At 37.2% G+C, this 24639-nt stretch overlaps 1 protein-coding gene across 4 annotated transcripts in view; it reads right to left on the bottom strand.

Annotated features, from left to right (window-relative positions):
• PIK3CB (phosphatidylinositol-4,5-bisphosphate 3-kinase catalytic subunit beta) overlaps positions 1-24639 on the bottom strand; it is a 106060-nt gene that overhangs the window by 14478 nt on the left and 66943 nt on the right. For all 4 annotated transcript variants that reach the window (XM_065675444.1, XM_065675445.1, XM_065675443.1 and 1 more), the window contains exons 5-16: positions 23986-24209; positions 21246-21428; positions 20817-20987; positions 19868-19945; positions 15417-15668; positions 14363-14459; positions 13339-13469; positions 10781-10834; positions 8807-8995; positions 3848-3969; positions 1620-1763; positions 534-633 (exon numbers count right to left, since the gene is read on the bottom strand). In XM_065675444.1, the coding sequence (XP_065531516.1) occupies positions 534-633; positions 1620-1763; positions 3848-3969; positions 8807-8995; positions 10781-10834; positions 13339-13469; positions 14363-14459; positions 15417-15668; positions 19868-19945; positions 20817-20987; positions 21246-21428; positions 23986-24209 (1745 nt within the window). The remainder of the gene's footprint in view (positions 1-533; positions 634-1619; positions 1764-3847; positions 3970-8806; positions 8996-10780; positions 10835-13338; positions 13470-14362; positions 14460-15416; positions 15669-19867; positions 19946-20816; positions 20988-21245; positions 21429-23985; positions 24210-24639) is intronic.

The raw sequence follows: 24639 nt of genomic DNA, 5'->3' as shown, positions 1-24639 counted from the left end.
TTTGGTTTGCTTCAACACCTTTATTTCCAAGGAATATTATATTATACTACAACTTCACAGGGTTTTGCATCAGCTTTCAACAAAAGCCAAAGCTGCAGGAAGCAGTTCAGGAGTCATCTAGGCAAAGTTTAGATGGAAAAGTAATAGTTTCTCATGAGCAAGCTACCCTTACTGGGGTAAAAAGGTCACAAGTCTCCAGTGCACAGAAACACTTCTTCGGTTAATAACCCAGACAGCCTTCTGCTCTGTCCAGAATACAAGCAGGCTGCTCAAAGTACCTCACACAACTTGGAACACTATAAAGCCAGCTCCCTACCTCCGAGGCCCCACAGCACTAGCTGCTTTCTGTACCAGGGAGGACACTCCATCATCCATCTGGTTTCTCTTTTATTCCTCTGTCTCACCCATGCTCTTCCCCGCTCCCCAACAGATGGATTTTGCCAAGGAAACCAATATGCCCCACAGAAGCAATGGAACAATTGTCTCAGTTACAAGCTAGGATAAGTCAACGTTCAAAGAAGGGAAGTCTATACCTGTTTAGCAAGTACTTTCATATGAGCAACACTTCCTCGGCAGTAAGCTTCAAGTATCAAACCAAACTGTACTGAAACGGCAGGTATGTGCACCTCTGACCTGTAAGAGGAAAAGCCGCTCATCAGACCTCAGCACTTACAGATTGGCATTCTTCAAATCATTACAGTAATGAAAAAAACCCATATCAACAAACAAAAAACCAACAAAGAAATAAACAGCAAAACACCGCATGGGCATGCAGAGAAAACAAAAAGTCAGATTTCTAACGAAATAACAGAACATTTATGTGCTGAAGACTATGAGGACTGGCTAGTTTCAGTGCATGTCCCTTGTTGCAAGGTATAGGACTGCTTTGGAGACAGTAATGTTAACAGGTAGTGACTGGATATTTGTTTTCAGGAACCCCTTTTATTCAAGACAGCAGTACTTACAAGTCACAGAAGGTGATACTGACAGTCAGGGCTGACGCTAAACTACGTGTTCTGAAATCTTTCTAACTGAAAACCCCAAGTTTGCCCCAGGGGGAACACTTTGAAATAAGCCACTGAACCTTATACCAGAGCCAATTATCCTTAAAATATTTTCATGTAGTACTTCTTCTTTTTATTTAGAAACATTAAGCAAATTGTACTTAGAAGTCAGAATCTAGCTATGGTTCATTCCGCAAGGTGGCTCCCTTTCAGGGAACCGGTCACCAAAAGTAGCAGCTACACAGAGAACTGCTTTTATCTAGTTAGGCTGTCAATGGTAATACAAATTCTGCTCAACTGAGAGGTATAAATATTGCACTTCTACTGCACACGCAGCCAAAACAAACACTAAGGTTATATGCAAACCTAACTTATCAGAGAGTTACAGCTGAATGCAGTTGGGAATACTTTCATCAAACAGTAGATTACAAATCACTGTAATATATTCTCAGTCATAGGCATGCTCCAATCTATAAATGCCAAAGGTAAAGAAACATAAAGAGGACTTGTAGGGGACTACAGTAACAGCTCAGTTAGAAAAATCCTCAAGCAATCACATTCAGAAGTCCAGTCAGGCTCCATAGTTTTGGAAGGATGTAAGGGAAAAACTCCTACCTTAGATGCCAAAACAACATCTGTCCTATCCTTCTATTAGCAAGTGCTCTCTCTAAGAGAAATCTGGAGAGCGCACAATCAAGAAAAGGTTCATATTTCAGGACTTGCACGAGTTGAAGGAGATACTGAGAGAGCTCTTCATCACTAGAATGAGGTACATAAAAGCAGTTAGTAACAGAGTAACTAGATGAACGATATTCCAGAAACTGAGATGCAAAGGACAAATCCAACAGTTTTGTTTCAATAGCAACAATCTCCCAATTTTTCAATTGCATGGAGAGGGACAATAACACGTAAGTTAGTGCAAGTGCCAGACTGATGAATTCATCAGCAAGTTATACCTCCAACAGTGTCTTTTGGCTTTGAAAACTGGAAGTGAAAACCTGGTGTTCTGTCACAGGCTTATACAAGACCAAGATCTAAGCCTCAGTGCTAGGTTAAGTACCTAGGAAACTCACTAATTCAGATTATTTCAGACTGGACACTGGCTGCCTTTGAACACTCAAACCTCGGACTGAGGAGCTGGACTTGTGGAACCACAGAAAGAGGAAGCTAGCAGTTACCTACAGTGGGCATGGACAAGAGCTGGTAATAATTACATATACCTATCAAAGTCAATCGGCTTACAAAGAAGGGGGAGCAGAGCATTAATTCTGCTGAAAGCAATTCAATTATTGTGTCTGTAAAAGTTACTACCTGTGAACTAATAGGTGTTAATTTATTAAGATGCACCTACAAAGTGATACATTGAGCCAAAAATTTTGTTTGGGTTTTGTCTGTTGGTTTCGTTTTGGTTGTGTTGGATTTTTTTATTTCTACCCACAACATAAAGGTTAAGGAAAAAATACATACATCATCTCTGAGAAACCAAACAGTGCCCGAATTACTCCTACAAGAGCACATTTAAGTATTTAGCCACATAAACATAGCTTTATAGGGCCTCTGTGCTAACTAACCATTTCAAGTAATATTCTGATATTATAAAAATATTTCCAATAATTTGCTATTAAATCTTGTATTGTTCTCCCCAAAAAAACCTCTCAGACTTGACAATTACACTACTCTAGTACAAATGTGAACGTTCCTTTACTTTTTACGTTTGAGTATCTTTTCAAAAAGGCCTGCAGAATTCAAGTTCTCTGCCTAAGACAGAAGGAAAAAGAGACAAAATTCTTCTGCCCATCACTTGAAGACTTCAGAGATGCAAACGCTGAATTTTCATTCACTTCATCTTAGCCTGAAAAACTTCAGTAACTTAAAAAGATTTTCAATTATGATGTGGTGTTTGATTTAAGTTCATGTATTATTTTATTTCTGCTAATAGGATCACCTTTAGGTTACAGTTTTTATCAGCTGCCTTCATTAGACTTTTTAATGATGTTGAAAATTGATTTCTGACACCCAACTGAACATGGTTTTGCTTCAGAGCCAGAACTTAAGAATTCTCAAAGTAACTCCAGATGTAACAATTCAGTATTATTTAGGATAGCCCAGCAGCTAAATTGCTCGCTTGCATTCTAAAGAAGTCAAAATACTCTTGGGTTTTATTTACCCCAAGAAGTCTAGCCTTGACCATTAGAAGAATTAATCATTAAACTATTCACCACAGACAATTTAGAATTCAAGGACAGGAAATAGGCAGTAATGCTGCAAATGCTACTGTTATACAGATTTGTCCTACATTACCATAAACAGCAAAATTATATGTGATAAAGAACTGCAGATAACAAAGGCTACAGTGAAGAACAAAACAATCAGTAATTCTCTGTTTTATTTATTATACACTACAGCTTACATTTGTATGACATGAGACAGTGAATCTCTGACAGGATATGAGGTAGCTGGATGGCAATTTTTATAGTATTAGAACATTGCAATATTTTTGTCCTTTGTTCTTAGAAAGATCTCACACTATTTTGCTCTCCTTTAGTCCAAGGAAGGGTTGGATGAAGGGATGAAGAAATGACCCTCCATGGGACAAAGGCACACTGCTGTTCTCTCAGCAACATAGAATATAATAATCACTGAATACACGATGTCAGAATATGGCTTTATTTGGCTGCCAACATGCTTATCTAGAAATTAGTCTGCTTTATTTGGCCATCTATTCCTGGCAGGCAGTGTGCTTAAATCTTTCTTTTTGGTTTTTTTTTTTTCCCTATAAACAAACAGAATGAAGTTTTTCACTGCAGATGTCCATGCATGCTGAAGTAATAAAATACACTCACCTCATTTGTTTTAGACAACCCACTGCATATTCTCTGACGTACTGGTCTGGATAATTGAAATCCAACAATTCTAATGCTTCCCTGGGCAGCAGTTTGGGCCATATCTGAAGGAGAGCCTGAAGCTGTTTTAAAAAGAAGGTTCTTAGGTTACAGGTAAGTGTTGAAGAACATAGGTGAGTATAAGTGCCCATAAAAGCATTCCCACTAACAGAAGGAGGTTACAGACTGGTCAGGAGAGAGGAAATAACTCTGGGAAAATAGGCCCACTTCTGATCATGCTTCTTACCCTTTCAAATGATCCAGATTATGGTTTTGGCACCAGGTGTCATTTATACATAGTCTGAAATATCAATTTCTTCATACATAAAACACAATGACAGTAAATAACGATAAGGTAACCCCAAATATGTATGTATTTGAAAGAGTTTCAATACTATTTAGATAATGTTTTGTAAATGTTCTCATAATTATATAAATATTTTGGTAATGGTAAAAGTTTTCTATTTAAGAATAGGGTTTTGTTGAGAGGCCTTTACCAAAGCTATTTATCCACCTCAACTGATGGAGCCTTTTCCCACAGGCACTATGGATAGTAATCAGCTGTAGCTGCAAAATGGATGATTTGGGTTAGATATTAAAAAAAATCCCAATATTGAAGACAATAATGTGCTGGAAAAAATACAGAAAACACCAGTGTATTATTTTGGACTACCATGAACAACATATAGAGGCCTCAAAAATCAACCGGTTTTATCACATTTCAATGAAGCTACTCACTGACAGTATATTTCTAATGATATGTATATGGTGGTGTGGCTGGAGCAGTACATTATTGCTCCAAATAAACAAGCCAGAATGAGTAAATGCAGTGCATTAACAGAACAAGGTTTTTTTTCTCTGTAGGAACAATTCATAATTCATTATAAAAATACCCCTTCCTACAAGTTAGATAATACAGGTACTTCATATTTAAACAGCAACTTAAAAATATGAATACTTAGGAAGTTCTTATTTCCCTCCTGATTTAATAATTCTTTTCACACCAATAGTGAAAAATCTCCATTTCTACTATACGACATAGTTCAAACAATGCTTCCAGTTCAAGTATGACAAACACATATGCGTACATCATAGCCTCGGCCTGCATTTAACAGACATGTTCAGAACACTGTTTAAACACCTGCCAGACAGATTCTGCACGGGTTCATCTGTGCAGTTTTGTGAAATTCAGAAGGCAAGAAATGGGCACAGATCATTCAAAATGCAAAGCCAGTGGCCATGCTACAGTTCCAGAAGCAGGAGAAAGAATCAAACTGCTTTCATGGGCAAATACTGGTACGAACATATGCAAGATTACACGAAGTAAAATTAAAGGTATTTTTAAATATAGATGTCATAATGCCACAGAAATACACAAGTAAATATCTATTCAATCCATAGTAAGGTTCAACAACGTCATGCAGAACTACAGCCACCAACATTTACATATCATGGATACTTACAGGGAATTGTGAAAGAAATACTGAGCAGACATTTAATACAATAAAGCAGATGTTGGAAATGCAAGCAGCAGCTCTGCTTGCAGACACACAGCTAGAAACTTCAAAACAAATGTGCTGGAATTTCTAGACATCCTACTTAAAATGAGGTGCAGAACCAGCAAAAACATAGAAACATTTTGTTAATCATGACTGATCATGAGTGAGAATCTGAAGTACAGTCTGAAAAGACAAGAGAAAGACATGCTGCATATATCAGTTACTTCATTTTGAAAGTCATGGCCTACAGCATGTACATTAACTATGAAGTTCATTTGAAGTTACACACCTTCTCACTTTGACTGCTGCAATGATTTCAGAGGTTATTACAATGGGAAAAAGTTAAGTGATACTAGCTTAGAAGAAGCATGATCTAAACAAACTACGAAACAGGCAAGGAAATTCCCCAAATACCCACTGCTCTGGTCACCTTCTGCCTTGGAATTAAGAGGGAAATGCATCCCAACTAGCTCCACATCCCGGGCACATCACACACTTCTCAGAAGTGCAGGTGAATGGATATCAGTGATAACACAGTCCATTTGTAAAGACATTTGACAGTTCAAAAGATATGGTTCATGCTCTTAAAATTTCTTTGCAGTATCAACCATGTTAAAATGCTGCACACAGGAAATACTGCGCACTTCTCTCACATGGTTTGCAACTCCTGACAAGCTGTGAGGAAACGAGGAACATGAATTCTCAACAACAATCTAAAGGTTTAGAGAAAACTCAAGTTTAGCCTTGGAGTGCCAATATTTCTGTATTTCTACACAGAAATCACTACTTTTTCTTTCCTAAAAGGCAAGTCTACAATAATACACAGGCCAGTATTTTTATGGCAGCTATTTCAAGTACTTGAGAAAATTAGTTGTAATTCCTCTAGTTCTCATTAATGATGGTGTCACTTGATTGAAAGTCAAAACAAGCAATGGTTTTGTTTGTTTTTAATAATGGCTAAGCCCTGCTTTGAAAACAAATAGTGAGTTCTGCTAGCAGGTTCTTCCATCCTCCTGCTACGCTGAGCAAGGAGGTTACAGAAACAGGAAGGACAAACACCTTCAGAATCCTTCAGTGCAACTATTCCACTGAAATATTACAATACAGTAACAGCTAGGATGGAATTTATATGGTAAATCACACAAGAAAGGTGCTTTAATCCATTGTACATAACTTTATGGGAACATTGAAGTAACAGGTTAAAGACGGTCTACAATCAAATACTCCATTTGAGTAAAATGAGTAAAATTTGAGAAAACCTTACTACCTTTGAGCTGCATTAACAGAAACTGGAATATAGCTACACTGTTCATTTTTCCTATAAACAGCTGGTGTTTGGCTGGATTTTGGCTTGATTTGGGGGTTTTGTGGGTTTGGTTGGTTGGTTGGCTTTGATGCTTTGAACTTTTTGCCTTATGTGTCAAGACTTTTACTGAAACACTTACACTTAACAACAGGCATTTAAAAAATCTCCTAGTGCCATAGCATGCGTGCTGTAGCAGCACTAATACTGCAATATACAGCTAATACTATATTGACTTAATTTTCATGAGAGGTAAGCAATGTGTCTTGCTAATGCTGGAATTCATAAAATTCATGAGACTGCCTTGACTGACCTGAAAAGGTAAGTCATTGAGAATACTTACACATATATTATTGCAATATTGGGTGTGTTTAAGGGTAAGATCTCATTTTTCAAATGGGATATTCTTGCTGCCAAAACCACTAATAAAATATAAACCACACTACTGTCTATAGATAAGCAAATATAAATACTACATTCCTTCCACAAGACAGATGACTATGTGTTTTCAGCCATTTGTTTAAATAAAATGCTTTATACTTATTAATATCCCCAAATTTAAAGGGCTGTGAGCTGTCATCTAACATCCATACTCCAAATAACTCTTCAGAACTCTGCTTCCAAAGGCCATATTTCAATGCCCCTAGCAAGCAATCAGAATGCCTTTTCCTTCACATATTTTAATGAGAAAACAAACAGCTGCTTTATTCCTACAGGTTATATTTCCAGATAACTTCTAATAATTAACAATAAATTCATAAGCATATAATGGATGTACTAAGGAACAAAGCATTCTTGCACATGAGAACACAAGGAATGTGTGGGTGCTGTATTTTGTTAGTGTTGTGTTCATGGCACAGACATTGAGCTAGGATGAAACTCCATGTAATTTTAGAAGTTCACAAAACATACACCTAGCTGGTAGGAAGGAAATAATAGGAAATCAACTATGCTGGAGGCAAAGTAAGATTCTGATGGACTGGATAATTACAAAAAATCACATGATGAATAGATGGAACCAAGTTTTCACAGGGTTGTTTCCTTTTCTTCCAATTACACCTAGCTTGAAACAGATGAAAGTCAGAATAGTAAGCTACAATAGAAATTGATGCTACCTATAACAATACTAGGGCAAAAGCTTATTTTTCAGGATAAGCAGATCAACAGTGAGCACTGCACATGTGAACACTGGCCAGACATTTACTGTTTCGCCCAGCCTCCTCTTTACACACTCAGATTAAAATCTTTGAATACAAACCCATGAATCTGTTATTTTATTACTTTTAAGTAAGTCTATCAAGCAGGAATTGTCTCCTTATAAGCTCACATAATATTTCCTATATTAAGGTTCCACTTATTCCCAAGAAGTGTCACAAGAGTTGTATTCCATTTGGGTAAATACAGAAAAAGGCAGTTCTAGCAACTTCTTTACTGTAGAGTGAAATAACCTTGTGCATCTATACAGCAAAGAAATGGCACAGTTTCATTGAAAATGTAGTCTTGTGTCACAGCACCAGTCTTAAAGTCCATAATCCATGAGAAGAGAGTACTTTATTTTGTGCCACTAGTGGGTACTGTATCTCTGAAGAATCATGTCTGCCTCTAAGAGGTTTAATTACCCAGTCCAAGATGTGGAATTTTGTAATATTTGAGGTTAAATTTTTAGAAGAACCTTTATTTCAGATTTTGATTTTACTTCATCAGTGCAGGTACTCAACACTCAGTTGGACACATTCCTGCTCTAGCCAACTATGCACGAGCGGTGCAGGGGCTAGACTACATCATCTCAAAAGGTCCCTTTCAACCTAAATGATTCTGTGAAATTCCTTGCACTTAAGATCAAAATTGAGCACAAGATTTTAAAATTAGCCTGTATAAACTCATGGCTGTGCTTTCCTCCTCATTCAGAGAACCTCTGAAATGCGTTTTTGGTTTTTTTTTTTTCCTTTATTTTTGATATTAAGTTCTTGCTTATGTGTCCATCCCACAGAAGGTATACAATGAACTTGGGTTTATACAACAGTACCACTTCAAAATGCCCATACCTGGGAAAGAAACCCTATTTACTCATTATTTGACTCCAGGATTTCTCCCCAGCATCATTGCCTTTTCCCTTACCTGAGCAACATCTTCAAGTTTGTTCCATTTTAAAGAGAGCAGCAGTTTTGGCAATGATTGTGGAAAATTTTCACGACAGTCATATCGCAAAGTCCAAATAAGATCCATTTCATTTTCACAGAGTTGAGATAAAGGATCTCTTTCCATTATTTCTTTTAGCACAACATAAAACTTCTTACCACCTCGACCCTAGAAAATGAGAAACATAGAAAATAAATTATGCTTTGAGGTATTCACTAGGATTTCTGTAGTTTAGCTCAAATACGAGAAATCCTATGCCAGGAAGAACATCAACTAAAACTCCTGAAACACAGGGGAATGACTGTGCCTCTCTTTCAGATTTCTTTAAGCTATAAAGAAGTGTAACTAGTGGGTTCAAAATTCAGTGTACAGAAATTTTTAGAGAAGTAACTCAACTTTGAGGTTAATTGACACTAGATGGCAATATTTCTATTTTCCTACTCTAACGTGGAGAACTTTCATTTAGGATGCATGTACTTTCTCCTTCTGCTTTTCAAGTGAGCAAATTTAAGAGACGTATGTATAAATCTGTCTTTTCCAGATATTAATACTGATTCTGTAAATCAGTTTGTATGAATGAGTCTTCACACTGGCTCAGCTAATACCTTCTGTCCCCAGCCATGCCTCTATGCAAACTGCAAGGGCAGAAATTAAAGCAGTAATATCAGCAGCAATAGCATTCCATAAATTAATGGGAGACAAAAGAAACTGCTGCTTCTGAGTGAGGAAGTAGTATTTGAAGGGAATAAATTAGTTTTAATACATACTTTGAAAAACAATATGGCAAGCTTAAAATACCAAAGGCAGCTTTATCTTCACAAAGCTGAAGAAGTTTCTACATAATTTTAAGAGAGAGGCCAAAGGTCTTTACATTAATGGAAAATAAAAAACAATGCAAAGTTCAGAAGAAATGGTAGCAGAAACAAACAGCTCTCATCAAACAACATTTTGCACGGGTATCCCACCTGACAGTAAAACCACATCTGCTGCACACAGAACTTCAGTTTAGCTCCTTTAGACATGATAAATGCCTGAGCCTTGCATTGTGCTAAAATGCTTTTAAGTATTTTCATGTAAAAATACCACCTAAGTATAAATTCTTTAGCAGTGAACAGAAAAATCTAGTTGAAATGCAATGCTTGTTTGGTAAAATAAGGTACATAGCCTGTTTCTGTATCAAACCAAACAGTCTTGACAATATGATGATTCTTGTATCTAGAAATACTGAATCTTTTCATTTGAAAGGTACAAACTTCTCAAGCTGGCATGCTGCTGTTGAGGATTTCCAAGTATTTGCCACTAAGTTGTTTGCAGCAGCAATAAGTTTTGAATTTTCTTGAGTGCTTTAAGCACTTGGCATTGCAACTGACATGTATGTTACTTAACTACTTGATTCTTACATAAAATACAGTTGTTACTGTGGATCCAGCTGTGCTTTAACCATTTTTAATTGCAATCTTCAGTATTTGGTCAAAACACCTTTGGATGCAGGTGATCTTTTTCCTCAAGGTAGAACTATCCAATTCCTCAAAACCAGGATAGAAACACCATATTTAGGAAACAGCATCTTCCAGTTCAATGAGTATTTTTAAAAGAGCTTATTTTGAAACATCGTAACTGAACAACACTGAGCAATTTTCCAGCAATATTTTATTCCACCTAGGAATGTTTTCCAGATTCAGACCGAATGTAAATCACAGCTGTGTGCCAAATCCATAGAGTATGTAAAGCAATGTGCTTCCTGTCAGAAAACAGCCAAGAAGTCCAAGATATATTGAAAAAAGGGGATATATACCTGAATGTTAAGGTAGTTCAAAGTGAATTATGGAAAAAAACAGAGCCAGCAGAACTGTCATCATTTGAGTAGTTGATGTATTTCTAAATTGAGGTAGAAGATAAAAACCAAAAAGCCCCAGAAAAGTAGTTTTTAACTAGTCTTTAGCAGGTGCTTACCGCCATTGCAGCATTGTCACTGCTCCTTGCAATCTCAGCTGCCTTTTCAAGTATCTGCAAAGACATGTTTTTAAATACATTAGATTTAAAACCAAATCTGACTGCACTGGGAAAGTAAATATTATAGAAATTAAGCAAATATTATAGAAATGAAGGAATATTTCACAGAATCACATGGAATCGTTAGGGTTGGAAGGGACCTCTGGAGACCATCCAGTCCAACCCCCTGCCAAGGCAGGGGCACCCAGAGCAGGAATGCATCCAGGTGAATGTCTCAAGAGAGGGAGACTCCACAACCCCCCTGGGCAGCCTGTTCAGTGCTCTGCCACCCTCAGTGTAAAAACCACAATGTGCCTTAATGCTGTTTGACCCTTGCCTCCTTGTGCTTTTTAGTTAATCGGTTTGCAAAGGAACTTTGAAAATTTCTACAAGTCTAAGGTTTGTTCAACTGAACTACCAGCCCAATGCATTGCTCCTGCACCAGACAACAGTTTTCTTCTCAATTATCTTCTGCTCACTTAGCCCTAAACAGCTGTTCAGTGCAAGTGGATTGATAGTATGATCAAAAAGAATAATCCATTTTTGCACATTCTGTTTCTTAAAATAAAGATCTGCCATCTGATTCTCTGTTTTCTTGACAGAAACAAGCAATCAGACAGATAAAACTAGAAGCAGTCACACACCAAGCAAGTCTCATGTAGACAATTCTGAAAACCAGATTCTCAGCTGATGCAACTCAAGCAGCTACAGGGTTACTCCTGATTCAACAGGACCTTCGCCAAAAGAATCTGTCAGAGACTGGGTATCATATTCTCTTTTGGAGTATTTAAAGCATATTTCAGTACAAATGTCAGTATACCTGCAGAAATGGAATGCATTATCAAAGAGTTTAGGGCTCTGATTTTCCCACTGATATTGCAAAACAGTTTCTTAACTCTAGGGAGCAGCAAGTAGCATAAGTTACTAGAAAAAAAAAAAAAACAACATTTCCTCAAAGTTGAATGCTTCCGATGTCTTATTACCAGCTCTGTAACAGTATTCTGGGCTATTTCTTTATCTGATACTTAAGATTTCTCAGGATCAAGAAGGGGGTAAAAGCTACCAAATAACTAAACCCAGCAGCCAAACCAAAGTTACAAGGGATCAGAGAATCATAGAATGGTTTGGGTTGAAAAGGACTTTAAGATCATCCGGTTCCAAACCCTCTGCCATGGGCAGGGATGCCTTACCATAGACCATCTCACCCAAGGCTCCATCCAACCTGGCCTTGAACACTGCCAGGGATGGAGCATTTACCACTTCTTTGGGTGACCTGTTCCAGTGAAGACCATCAGACAATACCTTAACATCAATACATCAGGTAACTTAACCAAGTAAAACCTTTTGTCTTTATTCACCCCAGTATTTTAACGTACTGAAACTTGGCATTGCAGATACAAATAAGAGAGCTAGAACAACCATGCAATTACTTAAGAAACACACTTTTACATAACATGTCTGTAATATGCACATAAAAACAAATTTTTTCCTGTAGAAATTCAATAAATATACTGCAATGAGCAAAAACTTACAGCTTTACAAATGAACCAATAACCAAACTAAGATAAGTCCAATATAAAGAGTCAACTGGTCAACTAAGTAAGAATGCAATTAGTACTGTTCTAGCTCTTAATGCATTTCCACCAAACACTGTTTTAATACAAGAACAAGTACTGTGCCAAAAAGGAAGAAAAAAGCAAACAAAAAACCCCAAGCAAATATCAAACCAAGAACCCTATTTTATTATTTAATTTCATTTCGATGAACTTTAAACCCAAAATGTCCCTTTGAGCAAGCAATTTTCTCTAGGTGGTTACTAACTCTCCCCAAAACGAAATTCAGACTAATGCATGTATGAGTTGCACCATTTTCATAATGCAACATGAGCTGTATGTTTTAACACTTATTTTATTACTTCTCTGGTCTTAGCTTTACTTTCTGGTTTGTGAATAACTTGCTATCTGGCGTCCACACTACAGACATTACCACATGTATTCCAAACATACACTTCTTTTCTAAACATTCTTAGCCATACGTGTAGAAAACTGCAAGGCAAATCTAGTTGAAGAGCAGACCTTAAGAAATCCCTTTTTGTACAATATTGAGTCTGCTTAAAAGCATTTAGCTCATTGAGGAACAAGTGTCCCAAAAAGTGGGAAAAATATGTTTTATAGAAAGAAATAACAGATCTTTAAAATCACAGACAAGTACAGCTTGAAGGTTTCCAGAATGGCAGATAAGCTTAGCTTTTTACAAGATAACTAATACGGGAAACTGATTATGCTTCTGCCCCTCAAGAGACTAGGTACAGTGTATTTTTAAAAGCATAGGTCTTCAAAATGCTATATAAAAAGCCTGAAGCTAGAGCACTGGCGCTCTCACATAGGGCAAGTTTAAAACACTCTAGTATGCTAACTAAAAGGCAGGAAGTGGGAATTGAGTGGAAAAGGCAGTGCTGAAAAGAAAGGAGAAATAGCTACTTACACATAAGCATGACTGCTCTCTATGTCATACCTTACCTTATCAAAGGGAGGGTAATTAATAGGCTGTTTTGAATATTCTTGAAATTTAATGTGCAAAGCTGTTGCATTTTCAGTGTAAGGGTTAGTCTGGACAGTTCCCATTGGGTTCAACATTTCTTCAAGTTCATCTGAAACATCAGACAGAACAATTAATGTTATAGGCCAGGCATGCGTTCAAATTATAAAATCTGAGAGGCCAAAGACGCAGTAAGCAATTGCTTACTGTATACAATGGACAGAAGCATGCTTTCCTGCATAACACTTTTGAATGCAATGCATTGTATTTCCAGCATAAACCCCCCATACCTCCTACATTCACAAACATTGGATTATCACCTAATGAAAAACTGATTTTCTCTTTGCAAAATAACTGTGTCAATTAAGGGAAGATGACATAACCTTACACCAAACTAAATCCCAGTAAGATCTGCAGCTTCTGTAAATCAGTTTACACACTGCCTCTGTATCAAACAGAATGAAAAAAAATAATGGAGTTTTAAGGCAGATTTCTTTCAGCACTACAGCCAAGTTGATGCAGGTTTTCTCAGGACAGAATGGAGACACGGGGTTTCAGACACTCGCACTAATCAACCTGATCTGTCAGGGAAAGAAGACTTAAAACAGATTCTAAACCACATTTTTTGCTAACACAAATACTGTCACATACCATATACCTTATCTATTTAGTTTATGGTGCTTAGCACAGGGAGCCAGAAGAAACAAACTGCATGTTAAGAGTAAATAACACTAAATATAAACACGAATCTATTTTTATGAGATTTTCAGTCCATAATTTGGAAAATACTTTTACAATACTACTTCCAAGCAGACTCTTGCCCTTTTCTTTGCTGATACACAATATATTCAGGAAAGAGATTAGATATTACATATTTGTCCACAGAAAAAACACAAGGAGTAAAGGGATTATGACAGGAAAATTGGATAAGCATACAGTAAATACTATTTGATACTACACATCTTAAGTCTTATAAGTATTTAAAATCCAAATATTAAACCTCACCAGGAAATGATGACCAGCTGTGCAGTACCAGTTCTCCATTCTTTAACTGTCCTTTATAATCAAACACCATGGTATTTACCCAAGCTACAGGATAGTGCTGTGAAAGGAAAAAGTCGTCACATGGAAACTAAGATGCCAGTGAACATTACTATGCAGCAAGCACTACAGTATAGGCAAGACAGAGAGCTGGGCTTTTTAAAATGGTGATATCTTTCAGAAAAACAGTTTAACGCATGCATAGTTTTCAGTACGTACTCCAGTACCACTGAGTGCTACTCAGACTTCATTTTAAGAGTATAGAAACATGCATTTCCCTGAATGTGAGCCTAGATGCTAATTCGTCCATCTTTCCTCAGGCAGAACGCATCTAGAGTTCAGAACAAAACTGACCTTTTGAAATGCAACTATTTAAACAACCATATGCCAACTGGCTTGCAACAAAAATGTTCATGCCTTCGTCAGTGTTTGAGAAGCATGAGAAGCTTCTTTTCATATCAATCACAGAATCCCAGACTGGTTTGGGTTGGAAGGGACCTTAAAGCTCATCCAGTTCCAACCCCTGCCATGGGCAGGGACACCTTCCACTAGAGCAGGTTGCTCCAAGCCCCTGTGTCCAACTTGGCTTTGAACACTGCCAGGGATGGGGCAGCCACAGCTTCTCTGGGCACCCTGTGCCAGCGCCTCAGCACCCTCACAGGAAAGAATTTGTTTCCTAACAGTAAAGTAATTATTAATAAAAATACATTGAAAATTATTAAAAAATTACATTTAAATATATGTATTTAAAATATAAAAATAGTTATAAAACTATATTTAAAGATATTTATACTATAAACAATATTATTAGAAAATTCAAATACATTTATTTTAAATTAAAAATAATAATTATGATGTGCAATTCTTATTACATATCTTCTTTGTCCATTGGGTTGTGGGGGTTTTTTTCCCTCCATTTTGCAGTCTTTAACACTAAAGCGAAGCAATGAAAGATTTCTGATCAGTCACTTCAATATAATCCAGAGTTACACTCAGGAAAATGAGATGAAATAATTACCACTTTTCCTGCTTTCCTTATGGTTTGGTACTTAGAAGGATTCATTGCCTTGGTTGACTTTTTCGTTTTCACCTTATCCATCACAGCGTAAACTGCAAAGCAGAGCCTTGCCATTCTTGGAAGATCACAGACATTTATTTCAAACTCCAGTACTTCATTCCAAACATGGTCACTTCTCCCAGATATTTCTGTGCTTACAATAGTTTTACAAAGGAGCTCTGTACCATGGAAGAGACCAGCCCTAACATGAACCTGCAATAAAGAAATGAGACATTTTAAACTGGCCACAGAAGCTATAGAATTCTGCATAGAATATTATACAGAACATACATATGTGCATTTCATCAATATTTCTATCTTAAAAGAAATACTAATTTTGATGTTTTAAAATAAATCACATAATCACAGAATCATAGAATGGTTAGGGTTGGAAAGGACCTCAAGATCATCTAGTTCCAACCCCCCTGCCATGGGCAGGGACACCTCTCACTAAACCATCCCACCCAAGGCTTCATACAACCTGGCCTTGTGAACACTGCCAAGGAGGGAGCATTCATCTTCCCTGGGCAACCCAACTTCTGGGCATCAACTTCCCTGGGCAACCCATCCCAGTGCCTCACCACCCTCACAGTAAAGAACTTCCTCCTTATATCCAACCCGAACTTCCCCTGTTTCAGTTTAAACCCATAATGCTTGAAAACACATTATTTTTACTTTGCTATGCATGTCACTAGCCAAGTCAAAATATATTTGTTTAAATAATGCTGGCTACCATTTTTTTCAGTACTGTATTACTTATATTATCACACAACAAGTATTAATAACTCATTCGTAGTAATAAATACAATATATGGATACACAAATGCTTCTAACAACATACCTAACACAGAAAAAAAAATGTAGGAAATAAACTATTAAGCAGAATGGAAAAGATGAATTTTCTGAACACAAATTCAAACCTCCACGTAGAACCTACTTGTGCTTCTAAATGAGAAAAGGTTGGGGGTTTTCAGCCAAAGAAAACAATATCTTTTTTTTTTTACTTAAATTGCTTATTAGAACACACAGAGGGAACATCGCTAACCCGGACATCAGACATCACCCGTAACAGTAACAACAATATACGTAATTGCCAGAAATTTTGTTTTGTCTTTAGCACCCAGAAACCAGCAAAATCAGCTAGCTTGAATGATAGAAATAAGGAACAGGAAAGGAGAAAGGCAAGAAAAGAAAGAAGCTGGAGTTATTAGCGATGAAATTACACCCTTTTCAGACCAATGCTAAGGTGTGGATCGTTTCTGCATTTGTGTTCAACAAACACATGTACACAGGAAACTGCATGTTTTCAAGTACCCATATTCTTTGACAGTTTCAATCGGAATGACAGGTCTTTCTGTTGCCTGTGCAAACAACAAAGAGAAATACTTCAGCTTCTTTCAGGTGATCTTCCAAAGTATCAGGGGGTTTGGATGAGGAAAAGATGACCTGATGTTTCAGGTTCCTTATGCTCCTCAAACAGCATTCCCAACATTCCCTTTGAGCTACTATATTATTTCTGAGCACTATAAGGGAAAGGCAGAGATGTTTAAAATTTGGTTCAAATTTTAGATTTTAAAAAAATAAAAATTCACCTTTGAATTCCCAAAGACACAAACAAGATCTGCTCTGGAGGAGAGCCTGTCTTTCCTTCCTTCAAAGGAGCAACAGCGTGATCAACACTGAAGCAGCCCCACTATCAATATGCCTGACTTGGCTACACCAGCTTCTGCTCAGTACTAAGTTCTCCATCAACTAGCTCAGTTAAACTAGTGGCTGGCAAACTGTAATGAAGTTTAAATGAAGTCATGCTAGACAGCAAATCTCTCTTCAGCTCCGTATAATCCATGGAGGAGGCATTAGTAGCATCAACAGATGGTCTCTAAATAACACCCATTCTGCACTTCACTGGAACAATTGCTACTACTGATCAAGAGACTGCTTTCACAGCATAGGCAGAGGCATTAGGTCTTGGAGAAAAACTATTATGGGTTACACTCTTTGATACAGGTACCATAGGAACATCCATTATTAACTGACTCATTGACTTACATATATAGAATCCCTATTTCATTTCCAAGCTTACAAACTACCACTGAAAGAAAAAGTTCAGTTTAAAAAACTGCATTCACTTGAGTCATAGAATCATAGAATAGTTAGGGTTGGAAAGGACCTCAAGATCATCTAGTTCCAACCCCCCTGCCATGGACAGGGACACTCAGCCATACTCATAAGAATCACTATTACCTATTTCTGGAATGCACAGCTTCATCACTGCGAGTTAAGAACAGCAACATAAACATCCATGAAACAGATTGCATGAAAGTAACCTTACTTCAAGAAATCTAAATGTATACAGACTACACATGTGTGCATGCCTATACGTAACAATACACACATACAATAAACATTCTTTTTCATTATATTTACAGTGTTTTTTTATTTCTCTGTAATTAAAGATTGCAGCCATATAATCCTCAAAAACAAAATACTGTGGCTGATGTCAGAGAATGGATTAAAATGGGTTGGTTCATAACCTTCTTCAAACAACTCACCAGATGGTCCTTTATTAATTCATTTGGAGATTTATTATTCATTCAACTGAATTTATAATCAAGTTCTTTTGCTGACTTAAAGACATCTTAGGGAAATATAATTACATCTAGTATATGCTTTTGCTTTAACACCAGCAACAGTAAATGTTCTAAAATTAGCTTGTTTGGGGGGGAGGTGGGAGTTGCTGTTTTTTTAACCAGGGGTTTAAGCTCACATTTGCATCATTTTGACTATCATTCTTTGCTATTATCTGATATAACTTTACATGTCACCACATTTCCCCAGCTTTTTTTAACTTTATTAAGAGCATAGGCGATCAAGTAAAAGATACTCAATCCAGCTCACATTAGTGAAGTGCTATCCATCTGACACCTGTTTTGTTTCCCACTACAAACACTGTGTTTGTGAACCCTGTCGGTGATTTGAGCAAAAATGGATGGATATTGTCTTGATCCAAAGCACAATGAAACTTAAACAATGGCAGTGAATTAAACAGACTTAGAATCACAACTAGGAAACAAACGCGATCTCAATAGTGACAATTCCAAATAGTATAGACAGACCATGCAGGGAAACATGCACAAGCTTGCAAAGTTAATACACGCACTCTTGTTCTTGGGTAACTACAGGACTGTAACATTTTCAAGATTAAAAAAGCATTCAGAATACTAAATAAGATTCAGGCAAGTGTCCACAGGCATGGATACCAAAAAAAATAGTCACTGTTCCTGTTTCTTCTCAAGCTTTGCAAGTGTATTTTCTTTTTCCTCTAAAAGCATACTGAAAGTAACCGAGACTCAGTTTTTCCAAGTATGACACCCCACCCCCAAAATAAAACCCAGTAGCTATGTTGTTTCTGGAATCCACCTTCCCTTTTCCCTTCCCTTTTCTTTTAAACGCTTTAAGAGTCTACAGAACATAGAATTAAGATATTACAACAACTAGCCAAAGAATGGTTTGGACAAATATAAGGGAAACATCTGTTTTTGCAGACACCCATTTCCATAGCCAAAGTGTCTCTGGTAGTAAAACTGTAACTATGGCTCATTTAGCTATGTAGTAAAACATAGTACTGCTAATATGCAAGGAGGTTACAACAACAGTTTTGAAGGAAAAAAAAAATCCACAGAGTATTCCGAATAAACCATCAGAACAGCAACTTCAATGGCTTTTTTAATTTCTTCCCAATCTACATGATTGACTATGTAATTTACTGACTGCCAAGCAAAGGAAAGGAAATGAATCTTGCTCTACCTCACAGGCAAGTGTCTTGTAAGGTCTAAAAGGAGTTGTGCAATAAATTCCCACGTGTTAACAGCCTGTGGTCTGTAAACCAGTCAGAAGCCCAGCCGTGTGCATTTTTACAGGAAGAGATATTGCAGCTTTTTGTGTTCAGCATGTTTAGAAAATAGAAGACAGATTGTACAAAAGCACGCAGTCTGCTTACACACACATAGACTGTGTTCTGGACTACAAAAGTACCTTCAGTTCCACTGAAAAATGTGCAGAATTTCATCTGTTTGTCAGATGTTTATGACAGTTTAGTTTGAACAAGCTTATTTCATACCAATGTCAGTACTTTTCACATACCATCTTAAAAAAGTACCATGTGAAATTTGTGTCATACTGCCCATGATTATCGACAAGGTTCTAATGCACGTAGCAAGGTATTGCTTTATTTAGACAATAAAGCAATACTTGAGCAATAAAGCAAGATTTTAAATACTACTACTGATATAACTAGGAATAACTAAAAATGCTTTTGCTGAATTGAAATCTGTATGACTAAGTTCAATAGACATTGAAAATTGTTTAAATGATGGACAGAACATCTTCTGGCACTTGCCATAATTACTTACTTTGGCATTTTCTTCTGTATTTAGTTTATTGCCCTTTAACAGAGTAATCTTGAAAGGGTTGGAAATATCCCATACACTCTGAGAAGTAAAAACAAAGTTATAAGCTCATTTTTAATCCATGTAACATATTAAGACCTACTTTATAAGCTAAACATGTTAAGAAAAAGTCATAAATACATATAAAGAGATATTATTAAGAACATAAAGTTGAAATTTTCAAAAAAATAAATTGGTTAGCATGATCACAAGAGTATACAAAGATGCCCTAAAGAGGAAAAAGGTTAGAAAAAACACTCAGCTGAAAAGAGGTGGGGGGAATGAGTACCACTCACTGACCATTCACAATAACCCTTCAAATTTATTGTTCATTCTGAATATATACAGTGCGTAACAGAGCAAAGTCTGTTCATGTTTCTTAGAATGACAGTATGTAGGTTGTATCTGTGCTCTAAGGGCATTAGGTTTAACAATAAAGAAAGCACAATTTTAAAAGAAAAGATGGATGTATAATATGCCCCAAAGTTGCCATCATTGAATTGGCAACATCATGCAAGACATCTGGGCTGATACAAGAGATCACAGACCACTATGGCCCAAGCTAGTGGAGCCTACACATTGCACAGCAGCTGGAGAATCCAGATCCTCTGCAATAACTCCTGCAGAACTACCCACTCTTCTAGGTTGTGATTTAAAGTAGAATCAATAGCAATGGAAAGGAGATGGTGAGAGGAGGAGGAGGGTGGATGAGGTGAAGAAAGAAAAGAAGTTTCCAAAATGCCTCAAGGTCTGTTATTTCTGATGTAAATGTTCTTGCAAGGAACAGGAGGCTCCAAGTAGACCCTAGGTGACCTACACTGGAACCCAGCAGCAGTAGCACAAATCCCAGGCACTGTTATTCATATTCCACAAGTCATTGTTTGGCTATTAGACATTCTCCACATCAACTTACAGTTGTTGTTCTTGTTTTTTTTGGTGGCAGAGGAAGAGGAAGGTTGGATGATTTTCGGTTTACGGCAGCTTCTATGGCAATCATCTCCTGCTCACACATCTTCTTTATAGTGCAACACTCAACTAGAGTCAGCTGAGGAAGACTCCTGTTCATCACACAGTTGCGTATATACTAAAACCCCATGGAAAACAATTGTTATCAGCTAGCAGACTACTTCTGAGCCAACTTTCAAGTCAAAGAAGCAAATATATTACAAAGACACAAAGGAAACAGTGCACATGTATTTTACAGTTGGAGAGAGCCGCAGACATGAGGATGAAGTCTGTTACTGTTCAGCACAGCTGAGCATCCAGTAGCACAGGAAGCAAAGCCAAATTTTGGCCAAGGCACCAGAAAACCATTGTGGTAAGTTCAAAGAGCTTTACATACCTGAAACTGAATTAATGGGTGATCACCAAAAACATACTCAAGCCTTCCACTAACTTGCAGCACATAGTCAGCAGGATCAACTTCCTCATCTTCTTTTCCATGGATAGTCAAACGTTTTCGGATTGCCAGCTCATTCAGCTTGATGGGATTCATGTTAGGAGACACCTGAAAACTAAATACATCCTAAGAAAACACAAACAGGAATACCAATTATCAAGCTTGTCATAGTCAGATGTACAAGACTTAAACTGTAGCATGCACAATAAAATAGGTAGAAATACTTAACTGTTAAAACCAGACTATTTTTAACACTTCAAGCTGCAAAAGGGTCAATTCACAAACTTTTATAGTATGAGAAATGTTTTAAGAACACAGAACTTCACCTAACTGATTCCAAAACCTCTACATCAGGTTACTGACCTAGAAGCTTATATTTTAGAATGTGAACAAGGGAGATTAGATATCATGCATACATTTCAAGCTATGTAGCACACTAGGTGTGGTTTTTCTTCTTTCTGGCCAGAAAGAAGTCTTAGTGCAATAACACTTGAAATAACAATTTGCTCCTGCAATCAAGCAGAAGAAAATGTTAACGTGACTTATGTACAAACCCACCAACTTACTTGGAAGAGTGAAGAAAAGAGGGGAAGCTGCCAATACCTGCAGCATTCTGGATACAACATGGAAACCTCTCCAAAGAACATTTTTAATCTAACTTTTTGAGGCTATCTACTTATTGCCAAAGTATCTCTGATTCTGATGCATTCTAGAAAGGTAAGAAGTTACCTCCTTTTTTAAATTAAAAAAAAAAAAAAAAGGCTAAATTTCCTTATGTAAAAGGTCATCTGTGATATCTTTCATCTCCTTTTAACTTATTACATTATGCTCTGCACACACTTACTAGCAAAGGCTGATTTCAGGAGTCTTTTGTTTTGATGTTTTTTTTATTTACTAATATGTGATGTATGGTCTGGTTCACAGTCTTTTGATCTGTGCTTTATTTATATAGAAGTTTACTGGCAAGAAGCCAAGCTGCCCTAATGAAAAGATCTAACTCTGTAAAGTCAAGCAGAATTAGCTCAGGTTTTTCTGTTTCTGCATGCCTCCCAAGAGCTTCCCCCTGCCAGAAAGCTGCCAAACGGTGAAGGGTTTCTTCTCCTATCGAAACTGGTAACGGGTATACAGGGAATGACACTTTTTCTTCTCAGGAAGCTGGTGCTCTGTAACAGCTGCCTTACTTCCAAGTTGTGGGTCTTTAAATGCACATCACTGCAATGGGGATCAGTTTCTCTCTTTTGCTGCACAGACAATTAGGTAGCTTTTACAGCCCCCACACACATTCTAGACAAAAAGGATTTCAGTATTCCTTTCTCTCAGTCTTGCAGAATTCCTACTGAAAGGACACAACAGTCCCCACACCTTCCCATTTAATCCTCCTGGGATGATTCTAGTATTCAGGGCAAGTAGTAAAGTCTGGAAGAGAGTTTACTATGCTAAAAAGAAGCACAGATTTGAGCTGTTAACAGCTTTGAAGGTCAGAACTGGCAGCAGAAACATTCAAAACATCTGAAATGTCAGCAGCCTCAGCTATTACAGTGGCATGCAAATACATTCTGCACCAGCAGGAACTTTTGCACTGCTTTTGTACTGTTACCCTATGCACATATGTACAACATTTTAATCAAAAGCTAACAAACACACAAATATTCTCTCTCCTGGACAACTACAAGTCCTCTAGGCTAAAAGGACTGGAAAAGGTGTTGTCATAAACCCACCTATGCATCCAGCATCAGCTAGTGACCAAATTAAGGACTTATCTCTGCATTTAGTGTTTCCAGAATCAGACACTATTTTACCATTTGAGATTTTTTGAGTTTAAAAATGTACTACTGGAAATAATAGAGCTTTGTACATAAAATCTGCCAAATCATTAGAAAATCAGTATCTAGCACCTTGGTCAAAATTGGACACAAAATATAGCCTGATATATTTACACGTTTTCAAGATTTTCAGGTTTTCGATGCTGATCCCTCACTGTAATCCAAAAGAACACAGTGTAAAAATGAATAATGGGAATGCTGGCCTCAAGGAGAATCATAGCTACTTCAACATCAAGAAACTTAAGCTAAATCATTTTAGAAGGAAACTAAAGGGGGTTTGATTTTATAAATAAGCTATAGATTTGTTTAGCTGAAACAGGAAGGTAAGTCTAAGTCTCACCTAATGTTTTATTCGTCTATATGCATGTCTAGCATAGGAAATACTAATTCCTCTTTCTTTAAATGATATTGCTCAACCTAATTAGCAGATCAACCCCAAAGTAGTTCAACAATGAACCACACAGAAGTGTGTTTAATATGGTGTCTCCCAATTCACCAGCATCCCTCAAGCCTGAAAATGAACAATAGTGAAGCAATACAGTAACAGCTAGCCAAAAACAAAGTCCTGACAACTTTGAATTATGTTTTACATTTAAACAAATGTGAAAATATATAGAATATAGCATATAGACTATACAAATACATTTTGACTTCAGGAGAACTGTAACTTGGCTTTAGAAGTTCAGTTTACAATTGTAGGTTCGCATCCTCACTTTCAAGATCCTGGTGAAAGAATCTGCATTTTAAATCAAACGCCATAATGTTAGTACTCTATTTTATTTACATCCTTGATCAATCACATGACGTTCCAGTTCATAATCAAGAACAGGAGATGAAATGTGATGAACAACCTTTCCTACCTGGCAGTTATCAAAATGAACAGCCACTACAAGATTTCCACTATAGAGCTTATCTTGGAAGCTCTCTGGAACAGCAGGTTCCTGTTCTGGTGGGTAAGTGTGCTTTAACCAGTCCATCCAGGAGAGACCCACAAGCGACTGAATCTTTTCCTCACTGATTCTCCGCATTTTAGCTCGGAAGTCATGCACTTCAGGATCTTGTAAGGCATCAAACTCATGGAGACCTGAAAGAATTCAAGCAAGCAAAAGGCTACATACCCGTACAAATACTGCTCACCTATTTAGCACCCCACTCAAACCTTTGTTTTCTTTAATTTAAGGTTACAGGAGCTGTTTTCTTCAGACATCCCATCCAATATGGCTGCTCAAAAGTGAGTTGGGCTCTACACTGTCCTCTACATCAGTGGACTTTTGAAGTTACTTGCACAATTCCCATGCAACCTGGCGTGAGAGTTTAGTTCAAAGCGCAAGAACCAAAGCTTCTCTTAGGTACTATTAAGTGGCAAAGACAACCTCAGCCTGAGTTTCAGATAATTTGGAAAGCTATAAAGTCTCTTCTCATAGAACCAATGAAAAGAAAGACCAGCAAATGCATCTTAAAGACCACAGAGGAGAAGTGTCTGCAAACTATATTTTTTTAATCCTACAGAAAAA

The sequence above is a fragment of the Lathamus discolor genome, chromosome 3 (assembly GCF_037157495.1).
Source record: "Lathamus discolor isolate bLatDis1 chromosome 3, bLatDis1.hap1, whole genome shotgun sequence".
Lineage (NCBI taxonomy): Eukaryota > Metazoa > Chordata > Aves > Psittaciformes > Psittacidae > Lathamus > Lathamus discolor.
The sequence above is the reverse complement of the archived record's forward strand: the minus strand, read 5'-3'. Positions and strand labels throughout refer to the sequence as shown.